General features: G+C 51.1%; 1 protein-coding gene across 1 annotated transcript; it reads left to right on the top strand.

Moving 5' to 3' along the window:
- Window positions 1–1,393: 1,393 nt before the first annotated feature.
- LOC122915809 (b(0,+)-type amino acid transporter 1-like) lies at window positions 1,394–10,897 on the top strand. The gene is made up of 6 exons (XM_044262552.1): window positions 1,394–2,146; window positions 6,329–6,462; window positions 6,639–6,768; window positions 7,919–8,043; window positions 9,876–9,963; window positions 10,452–10,897. Exons 1-6 carry the CDS (start codon window positions 1,394–1,396, stop codon window positions 10,683–10,685), a joined length of 1,464 nt encoding a protein of 487 aa, XP_044118487.1. The 3' UTR covers window positions 10,686–10,897.
- The last annotated feature ends 283 nt before the right edge of the window (window positions 10,898–11,180 follow it).

Raw genomic sequence — 11,180 nt, 5'->3', positions numbered from 1 at the left:
TGTCAAGCAGGCGTCCATGCAGCAAGGGGAGGATGGACACGCCAGGAACCAGTAACAGCAAAGCTCCTGCATCTGTCAAGAGCTTTATTAACTGCACATGCACATGAGATCGAAGTAGCCCATATGGCTGCCTTGACCTAGATCTGCCTGTTTGGGAAATTGCAGTTAGCTTTCTGCTCACTTTGGGTATCAGCATCTTTTTTCCAAATGCTAGTGAGTTTCACTGACCTTTCCATAACAACACTGGTAAAGGTTCTATAACCCAAGATTGAAATATATATGTAAATATGTATACATATATAATATTCATATATATACACATACAATGTTCATGTATAATTATATATATACATATATAATGTTCATATATATATATCTGAAACTAGGGAACTAATGAAACTCTTAGGTACATAGTAATAGCTAACATTTAAGGCAAGCCTGGGGATGCCTGGGTGACTCAGTTGATTAAGCATCTGCCTTTTCACTCAGGTCATGATCCCAGGGCCCTGGATTGAGTCCCACATAGGGCTCCTTGCTCAGTGGGGAGCCTAATGCTCCCCTGGCTTGTGCGTGTGCTCGCTCTCTCTGACAAATAAATAAAATCTTAAAAAAACAAAACACTATGCTACCCCTTTAAAAATAAAAAGGGCAAGGTTACTCCATTTTATCTACTATTCTAGCTATTTGAATGGACTATGCTATTTAATCCTTAGAATTACCCTATGTGGTGGGTACTGCAATTAATGGGCAGGTGAGTAGGGTGAAGTTCAGAGACCTCGTCTGAGTTCACACAACTGTGGGGGACTAGAGCTAGGATTTGAGTGCAGGATCCCATTCCTGACCCTGTACCTTACTTTTAACCACCTGCTCCCTTCCTGCTAGAGGTATAAGTTCTGTTCTGTACTGTTTGAATTCTTTTCTTTGATCATATTGGTTCTTCCTTTAAGGACTCGTGCAATTCTAATTGGAATCCCGATAAAATAGGGATTTTATTGCTTGACTGATAAAACTAGCGCAGTTTTTTTTTTTTTTAAGGTTCCTGATGTTCAGTTGCTCACCATTCTTACTGTTGGCATGGGGCACCCATCCAACTGTTAGCCCACACACAGTGTTGGGGGGTTGGGCAGCAGGGATTTCTGCTAAATCCCTCTTTTTTTTCCTTGATCTTTCCTGGGTTCCATTGGCAAAAAGCTCCTGCAGACTGCCTCTACCGGACTGGTAGATCCGTGAAGGCTCAGTCCTTTCTAAATGCCATACCCTGGCTGTCTGGTCTCTGGTTCAGACGTCCTCAGGCGCTGTAATCATTAACTCCTGCAGGAAGCTCCCAAGACAGATTATCTCTCAGAGCATCTGCTTCTGCTCAACTAGACATAGCAACTAGTGAAGTCCTGAGATGGAGAGAAGGCAGGAAAGAGATGGCGGTGAGGGGGTGGCAGAACGGGAACCTGGTGGCAGGGGGCTAAGGCTGAGGAGGGAGATTGGCTTGTGGAGTGCTGTGTCCCTGACTGCTGGCTGTATGGTCGGTTCTGGTATCTTCATGTCACCACAGGGGGTCTTGGTCTACATGGGCAGCCCCGGGGCCAGTCTTGTGGTCTGGGCAGTCTGTGGTCTCCTGGCCATGATGGGCGCCCTGTGCTATGCTGAGCTGGGTGCTCTGGTACCCAAATCTGGGGGGGAGTATGCCTACATCCTGCAAATCTTTGGCTCCTTGCCAGCCTTCCTGGTTATCTACACGTTTGTGCTGTTGGTCAGACCAGCCGCCATCGCGGCCATCTCTCTGAGCTTTGCTGAGTATGCAGTGGCTCCGTTCTACCCCGGCTGCTCCTCGCTGCCGCAGGCTGTGCTCAAGGCTGTGGCAGCCATCTGCATCCTGTCGCTGATGCTGGTCAACGGCAGGAGCTCGAGGCTGGCCACCATGCTGACGAACGTGTGCACGGTCGCCAAAGTGTTCTCGTTGTTGGTCATCGTGGGGGGTGGGGCTGTGGTGCTGGGCCAGGGCCGCGGCTACACGGACGCCTTTCTGTTCGCCTTCCACAATACCACGCAGCAGCCCGGGCGCATCGGTATGGCCTTCTACCAGGGACTGTGGTCCTTTGATGGCTGGAATAATGTCAACTACGTGATGGAAGAGCTCAAGAATCCGAAGGTGAGTCTGTGATACTTCTTCAGGGCGTGAGATCTCCAGACATCAGCAGTTCCAATTATTGTTATTTGAGCTGACAAGACCATGAGACATCAGCTGAAAGTGGGGGCTCCCTTTTTGCAGTCCTGAATGCCAGCCCACCGTCTCCCTTCATTTGTGTATGGAATTACATGAGTAATAACTTCCCAAGTGAGCACGGAACTTTATAGGATCACGCCTGAGGTCTCATTTGCCCTGTGAGGTAGGTACTCTTCCCCATTTTTCACATGGGAAAACTGAGGTTTAGAAAGAGGGAAGTGATTCTGAGGTCATGTGGCTAGCAAGAGGCTATGCGGGATGACTCAGCTTGTTCTCTATCTTGATAGTTGGAACTTGCGGACTCTTGAGTTATTATGGAAATTAACTCTTTGCTGTAAATATATCTGCTTAGGTTGCTACTTGTTTTCTTTTCCTTTTTTTTTTTATTTCCTGCAGGAATCTTTAATTCTCAGAGGATGAGAACTGAGTCTTTTCCTCTACCCCCTTGAGGCTGGCTAAGGAGTCTTTACATGTCTCAGCTCTTGATAAAAGCTCTCTGGAGGCGAGTGTTGGGAGAATCTGAGACAAGGAGCTTGGAGGCTGAAGTCCAAAAGCAGAGAGAGATTGGGGTGAGGGCTGGAGTTCTGGGACCCAGATTTTATTCTTGCATGTAAATCCTTGTGCTTCAGTCCCTGGCCTGTGAAACAAGATCTTCATAGCTGCCCTGTCTACCTCACGGGGCCTCAAGGTGTCAGATAGCATAACCACTTGTGCATGGAGACAACAGCTGTAATTTGAGGTGAATGGCTAGTGTGTGCTCAGGTTGGCTCTGGGTGGGGTGGGAGCTATAGGGAGCTCATGGGGAGTAGACTACTCTCTCTGAACCCAGGCCCTGAGCTCAGAGCTGGTTGAGGGAGAGAGCAAGGGGCCCAAAGATGAGGGAGACAAGCTCCCATGCCACAAAGCGTGGATTAGCCACCTTTTTCCTGTAAAACATCAGAGAGTTAATATTTTAGGTTTTGCAGGCCACGAGGTCTCTGTCAAGATTACTCAAGTCCGTTGTAGCATGAAAACAGTCATAGGTAAACAAATGAGTGTGGTGATGGCCTCCAAAAAGCTTATTTACAAAAACAAGCAGCAGGCTGGATTTGGTCCACAGGCTGTAGCTCGCTGACCCCGGGTGTTGTATGGAGCATTTTTGACAAATGTGGGTTACAAAGCCATGGCTCTGAATGCTGGACATTCGAAAGGCTGGTTCTCACTCCGCCCTCTGAAGCACATGTTAAGTGTATCTTCGTGTCACACTTTTTTTTCAAAAAAACTGCAGAACCTGTGCCAAACCTGGGCCAGTCTTATGAATCTGAGTGAAGAGTTAAGGTGTTCAGGAACAAAGCCAGGAAATCTCACTGTTCTTGTGGTACACCGTGGGGCTTTGCTGTCACAGCTCATCAGCTGGCAGGTGCGCTGTCCAAGATGAGTTAAGTTTAAAAGCACATGAGGTCCACTTCCCTGGGACTTAGCATGTGGCTGGGTCACGCATGGCGGGTCTTTGCCTGCTGAGGGTCCCCCACCATGAGGCCCATTGTAGGGGGCAACCCAGGACTCTGTTCCCCCCAGCCCATCTTTGCCACAAGTGGCATCTTCTGGACCAGACAGAACACACTTTCAGGACTGGAAAGATGAGGAATTTGCTGTCATGCCTATGTGGTGGTTGGGGCATCTTCCTTTGCTTTTAGGTCCCCAGTTTTGAGAGCTAGAGGGGATGTGGAAGGACCCATTTTATATGAGACTCCATTGCCATCCTCCTGGCTTCCCTTGCCCATATCTGTCACGTGACCTGCTAGTCAGCTGACCAGCCTTCCCGGTTGCCTGGGGCTGAAGCGTTCCCAGGAATGCTGGACTTCTGGGGCTAAAAGCATGAAAGTCTCAGGCAAACTGGGCTGAATCGGTCACCTATCTGGCCCCCACCCTTAGAGGACAGGACAGGATGGGACAGAGGCTTGGATATAAAAAAGCTTGCCTCTGCTTGCTGCTGCAACTCAGAAAAAAGAGATCCCCAGGAGGCAGAGCCGTCAAGCAGGCCTTCCATATGTGGCGGGTTAGAGTTGAACCTTGAAGCGCTGATGAGGTTTGTGGCAAAACAGCCATGCGGAAGCAGTGTGAACAGGAACCCAGAGACCCGAAAGAACGGGGCACGTTTGTGTCCCAAGGACATTTGAAGGAGGCATGAAGATAGTCCCTGAGATCACTACTCTGTCCTCAGTGCCCCCATGCATTTCCTCCCATGCTTCCCTCCAGAGTTTTCTGTGGGCCTGAAGAGAGCTCTGGAAACTGTTTTTTTATATCACGTTGAAGAACAGAAAATATGCTAACCAGGAGAGAGTCTTAAATGTGGGGAAGGTCTTACCTTACAGTGGGCAAGGAGGTCTGTGTGGGCCAGTGGTATAACTCTCCCCCGAACGGCGCTGTGCCGAGTCCGGAGGAGAACTCCCTGCCTCTTGGTACAGCATGACCACTTCTCTGTTTCATTTTGCGTTACATTGTAAGTGTCAGTAACAGCAATGCCAGGTTCTGGTGTTCCGTTTGGTATGGAGGGGAGAGGCCCTGGGCTCCTCAGTGCTTGCCTGCCCCTCACAAGGCAAGCCAAAGGACACCTAGAGAAAGCTTTTCCTTCCTCCTACTTTGGAGTCTAAAGATGTCTATCCAGGGTGGCCTACGCCTGGGGAAAGTTGAGCACTTCTGTGGGTCCCAAGGGAGACCCCTTCCTTCCATTTGCTCTTGGCTCCAGTATGATGGCCAGGGCTGGGGGGTGTGACGTGGGAGGGAGTACACTGATGTACCCAGTTTTCATGGATTCCTCCATTTTTACTGGAGGATTCCTCCAGTAATGGAGGATTCCTCCATTTTTACTGGATGCCTACTCAGTCCCTTTCCTTTATTATTTTTGAAAAATTTATTTATTTTAGAGAGACAGCAAGTGAGCAAGAGTGAGCATGAGCAGGAGGGGCAGAGGCAGAGGGAGACAGAGCCTCCAGCCGACTCTGCGCCGAGTGTGGAGTCTGATGCAGGGCTCGATCTCGCGACCCTGAGACCATGACCTGAACTGAAACCAAGAGTTGGACACTTAACCGAATGAGCCACCCAGCCCCTCAGTATCTTTCCTGGGAGACCATGGGTCAGATCGGCCCTTAGCTCCCAGTACAGCCTGCTGTGAGCTCCCACGGCCCCTCTGTCCAAGCCCTTCTTTCTGTTCCTCTTCGATGACCCTCACACCTCACAGAGGCAGAGCAGTAGGGAGTCCTACTTTACAGATTCCCCAGTGACCCCCAATTTCCAGTTGAGGAGATGGAGGGGCAGAGTGGGACCCTTGGGAGTCATGGCCTGTGGTCTGGGCCTGCATCCTGGAGACCCAGAGATTGGACAGGGTTAGCGTGGTGGGCTTGGAATATTCCAGCTGGAAAGATCAATGAACAACCAAGAAGGAAGATCTTTGACTTTCTTGTCCCTTCTCTGTGCCTCGGCTCTCACGGTTGCCCCTGCTTGGAATGCCCCCATCCCCACCAGCGGGAATCTCTCCTGTTCTTCCAGGAGAGCCCAGCACATGGTTCTGCTCATTCTGGAAGTTCTGGTGATAGCACCTCTCCCCGCCCCACTCCTGTCAGCCCCTCTGTACCTCCACTGCTCTGACTGGTTAGTGCCCCTCAGGGCCTCCTAGGACACCTGTTCTTTTTTTTTTTTTTTTAATAAAGGGTACATATATGGTTCCATTGATATAATACTCTATTTTTTAAAAAAAGATTATTTATTTATTTATTTGACAGACCGAGATCACAAGTAGTCAGAGAGGCAGGCAGAGAGAGAGAGAGGAGGAAGCAGGCTCCCTGCTGAGCAGAGAGCCCGATGCGGGACTCAATCCCAGGACCCTGAGATCATGACCTGAGCCGAAGGCAGCGGCTTAACCCACTGAGCCACCCAGGCGCCCAGGACACCTGTTCTTTGTGTGTCCACGCTGTGGGGCTGTGAGCACATGGACGAGGGGCACACCCAGGGTCCGGCATATTCCCTGTGGCCAGGATAGGCTCAGCACTGTCCGGACTGAGCGTGTTCTAGGGCCTGAGAAGGACCTCCCCCTGCTAACACGGGGCCTCTTCTCCCGGATCTTTACAGCAAAACCTGGTGTGGGCGCTGCTGATCGCCATCCCTCTGGTCACCAGCCTCTACCTCCTGGTCAACATCAGTTACCTGCTCGTGTTGTCATCCAATGAGATCCTCTCCTCTAATGCTGTGGCCGTGAGCTGGGGGTGAGTAAGTCAGGTGATGCGATCCTTGGCTGCCGGACAGACCATCCAGCCTGGGGAGGGATAGTGCCCCCCGTGCATTTCAGTTTGCCTCTAGATGTTTTGCTAGCTCTGTTTTCTGGTGGTTGGCCTCCAGTTTGCTGCTGGAGTTCCTTCCTTGGATTCCTCTGTTGTCCTAGGAACCAGGTGCTGGGAGCCTGGGCCTGGCTGGTACCCTTGGCTGTCACACTCTCCACGTTTGGCTCCGTCAATGGGATCTTCTTCGGTGGAAGCCGTGTGTGCTATGTGGCTGCAAGAGAGGGCCACATGGTGAGAGATGGGGTCCCAGCCGGGCGAGGTGGGGGTGCTGCAGGAGGGCACTGGAAGGACTGCAGAGGCTAAGCTTTCTCCTGCCTGCACTTAGCTCTGAGCCTAAGCCAGGCCTTCCCCTGTAAGACCGAGCCCTGTTCTTTCTAAGAATGGGATTCAAGCATCCCACGCCTCTCCATTTAAACTCCAATCCTTCGACTTCCAGGTTTTGGGAGATCATCATACAGGGTCACTGTGGAGCTTGTAGGTGGTGGGGATGTTTTTACACTCCGGGGGTGTGGGGGCAGTGGGTGAAGCTATAGGAGTAGAGCCAATGTGGATGCCTGGAGGCCTTTCCCCCAGGAACTGTCCCTCTGGTAGCCTTTGCAGCAATGATGCTGAGTAACAGGCAGCTCCCAGGTGTCTGGGGCTGACAACAGCAAACATTCCATATTGTTCATCAGTCTTTGGGTCCCCCGTGGCTCTGCTTCAGGCTGGGGTTTGTGTTCAGATTTCTTCTTTTGGGACTCTGAGTCTGTTCTTGTCTCAGGGACCCAGGCCAAAGTGTGTTTTTGCCTGGAGCAGGTGGCAGGGGTTGAAGAGACCAAGCCAAACCACACAAACGTATTTTGAGCCTCTGCTGTGTTACTCCTGCTCACAGTTCATTGGCCAAGCCCAGCGCCAATGGATGCGGAACCAGACAGTATTTGTCCCATAGGGGTGGGAGGGGGAGACTGACTATTTGCTGAGTAATAGAACAGTCTACCACAATAACCCACAGTCCTACTCCATGCTCCACCGGCAACTGCCCTACCCTTTCCTCCCCCTTTGTCTGTCTTTCCACCCTTGGTCCCTCTTCCTGTGTTGGGGATGAGCAATAGAAAGTTGAACGACCTGGCCAGGCACCTGCTTCAGCTCTCTACACTCTCTCCCAGCTGGGTCTTGGCTGGCCTGGAGGGATAGGTCCCCCCGTTCTGCATCCTGGGCCTGGTTTCACCCCAGGTGGGCCACAGAGATCTATACCCAGAAGCAGTGGAGACTGGGGACTATTAGATTGGGCCCACTGGTGTCCAGAGTGAATTTGGCCGGGGAAGAGGGCAGGAAGCTTCCCAGGGCATATAGCTGCTGTGGCTCCCCTGGGGGGCTGCCTGACACCTGGCTTTGCTCCCAGCCCCAACTTCTGTCCATGGTTCATGTGCATCGCCTCACACCAACTCCCGCCCTGATGTTTACCACCGCAGTGGCTCTGGTCCTGGTCATCCCAGGAAACTTCAGCACCATCGTGAACTTCTTGAGGCAAGTGAGACTCTCCTCCCGTGTGGGCATCTCATGGTGCCTTTGTGTGCACGCTCACATACACTCATTCACATATTTAAAAGTCCTCTGTGTGTGCACACTCATGCACGTGTATGTATATATACATAACAAGCTTCTGGAAGCCCCTATGTGTAACTATCACATACATGCATGTATGTATACATACATATGTGCACGCACACTTCTGGAAGCCTGAGCTCAGCCATTTCAGCCATTCCCTCCCCGTTGTATTTCCAGATTTTTTTTTTTAAAGATTTTATTTATTTATTTGAGAAAGAAACAGTGAGAGAGAGCATGAGAGAGGAGAAGATCAGAGGGAGAAGCAGACTCCCTGTGGAGCTGGGAGTCCAATGCAGGACTCCATCCCGGGTCTCTGGGATCATGACCTGAGCCAAAGGCAGTTGCTTAACCAACTGAGCCACCCAGGCTCCCTGTTTCCCAAATTCAAGCGTGTCTCCCTCCTGTCTTGCCCTTCCCAAAATTCAGTGAGACAAGTGTTTCACCAAGAGGCAGATGAGCAAAAGGCTTGTGCTGTCTTTGTTATTTTTTAATTCTTCCTTGTTCCTTTCCTCCATCGCCGAGATCATGTTGAGGCCATCGTCAGGCTTTACTCCCCACTACCTGCAGCTCTTGGCTGTGGCACGATTTTTCCCTTTGTCGTCTGATCTGTGCTCAGGACTCTGACCCAGCATATCTCTAGTGAACACAAGGCAGACTCACAGCCACACTGGGTATAGTCAGTGATTGGATCAAAGTGGGGAGATGTTCTGACCCCCTTTATTACCTTCTCTGGGGCAGAAATGACGGGCAGTTGTGCCGTCTAGCCGTCCAGCCATAACTTTATGACCTCATCTGAAGCAGGGCTGGTGGGTGTGTCCTCACACCCACAGGCGAGTGCGGCATCTGGGTGCACAGGGAGTTCTCTGAGGAATTTTTTCACGCATTGTGTGCTCTCTCTTTTGTTGTCATAAGTATAATTAATTTCCTGGAACAGTATCTACAGTGCTTGATGTGATTTTCTTCAGAACATTGAGTAACAGACCTGGTTTTTCTTTTTATCTTCTTCCCATGAGAAAGGCTAGATTCATGATATGCCAAGAATAAATCAAACCCATGGTGAGCCCAGGGTTTCTTTAGACTGAGATTTGGGGGATGTGACCGAGAATGTTCCAGCACAGAGTGAGAATGTTAGGATGACCCATCCCAATGAGGACACAATGTCTCCCCATCTTGACTGCCTCCAGGGACAGCCTGGTCTGGACCCGGTCTCCAAGGGCAGGTGAGGTTTTCATTAGACCTTCATCAGGCACTCAGCTACCCACACTGGCAAAGACAGAGGCCAGGGGCTGGTCTCGGTGCTCCAAGGCCTACCCTGTCACCAACTCTAAGGTAGGAGGATCTGCTATGAGAGTGTGGTCCCTGAGGAGGGCACAGGCTCCTTGAGATTCCACCAAACTCTTTCTTTTGGACACACATATGCACTTCCCTCCCTTTGAAAACTGTCCTCTTCTGTCCAGCCAGGGGCAGTCAAGAAAGGTCCGATCTGAAGCCAGGTGGGGGCCTGGGCTTGTGTACTTGTTACTTGGTGACTGAAGATGAAAGAGGAGGGAATACCCCCCAATGCATTCTTGTCCTTGGTGCCCCAGCCTTGCCTTCTTTCCTTAGCCTCCATGGATAAGGGGCTGGGGGTGGCTGAAAGGCCTCTGATGAGCTTGCACTTGTGCCCTGGGTTTGCACCAACAAGGCCAGCCCCTCTTGCAGACCCAGCCAGGGCAGGGCCTGGTAGCGAGTGGCTTCTGCTTGCCTTTCAGCTTTCTTGGCTGGATCACCTATGGAACCACCATTGGCTGTCTCTTGTACTTGCGGATAAAGAACAAGAATCTTCCTCGACCTTACAAGGTAGACTTTGGAATAAACGTTGGGCTTTCTTCAACCTTAGTCTGTGCATGAGGCAGATCATTGGTCCACAGCCTCATCCAGGGTGGCCACTGTCATATTTGGTAGAAGATGTCTGTATGTATTTCCTGGGGGGCGGGGAGGAGATGAGGGACAGCTAGGTCCTAGGGCCTTGATTCTGCTTGCTGGGGACTCATTTCTCCTCTGGAGAACTCTGAGGGAGAATGATGAGAGAGGAGGCTCACACACAGTAGGACTCACAAAGCACAGAGAAGATCAAGCTGGGTCCCAAAGCCTCGGCTCCTTGGATGGCCCCCGTAACCCAGCAGGTGGCTTTTCTGGCTAGGCAAGGTATGATGGCAGGGACAGGAAGAGGGGAGCTGGTGGAAGGTGGAAGCAACAGGCAGACAGGCAGGTGGGAGGGACAGAGCCCAGGGGCCACACACCCTGTCCCGTGCCTCTCCATCATCCAGTCTCTGTGTCTCTGGCAGGTCCCCACCATCATCCCTGTCATCATGCTCCTTGCTTCTTTCTACCTGGTGCTGGCACCCATTATTGAGCACCCCCAGACCGAGTTCCTGTACATCTTCCTGTTCCTGCTCAGTGGCATCCCGGTCTATTTCCTGCTTGTCTATTTCCGATGCCAGCCCAAGTGGTTGCAGATGGCCACCCTGTATCTCCAGCTGCTCCTGGAAGTTGCTCCAACTGTTAAAAATGTGGACTAAAGGACTGGACAGGTGCGCACTGCCCTTCTTGCTGCAGACATGTCTGTCCCCACGCAGGTGGCCTTGCCAGATTTTCTGTAGGTTGTGCATAATTCCAATGAGTGAATGGAAAGCTAAATACAGCTACTGTGAAGCTTTGGGGGGTATCCAACCAGGACAGCATCCCCCTTTCTCTAAGAACTGTGCCTCCAGTGCAGGCAGATCTCACAGTCACATTGGTATTATGTGGCTGCCTGCCTGGAACTTGATGTTCCAGGTGGGCAGCATGAAATACATTCCCTTCTCTGGGGATCTTGGAGTTAGAATTCTGATGGTTGCCTCATCTGAGGAATGGTAAATTCTGGAGGCTATGTGGGACTGTCTTCTCTTATGGGGGCAGAGTAGAGAAAGCCCCCATGGAGAGAGGAATGAAGATACACAGTGAAATGGTGTTGAGAAATTCCTTGGTCCCTAAGAGCTGGGAGTATGACCTGAGCAGGCAGCAGCCTTGGTCCC

The sequence above is a fragment of the Neovison vison genome, chromosome 8 (genome assembly GCF_020171115.1).
Source record: "Neovison vison isolate M4711 chromosome 8, ASM_NN_V1, whole genome shotgun sequence".
Classification (NCBI taxonomy): domain Eukaryota; kingdom Metazoa; phylum Chordata; class Mammalia; order Carnivora; family Mustelidae; genus Neogale; species Neogale vison.
The sequence above is the reverse complement of the archived record's forward strand: the minus strand, read 5'-3'. Positions and strand labels throughout refer to the sequence as shown.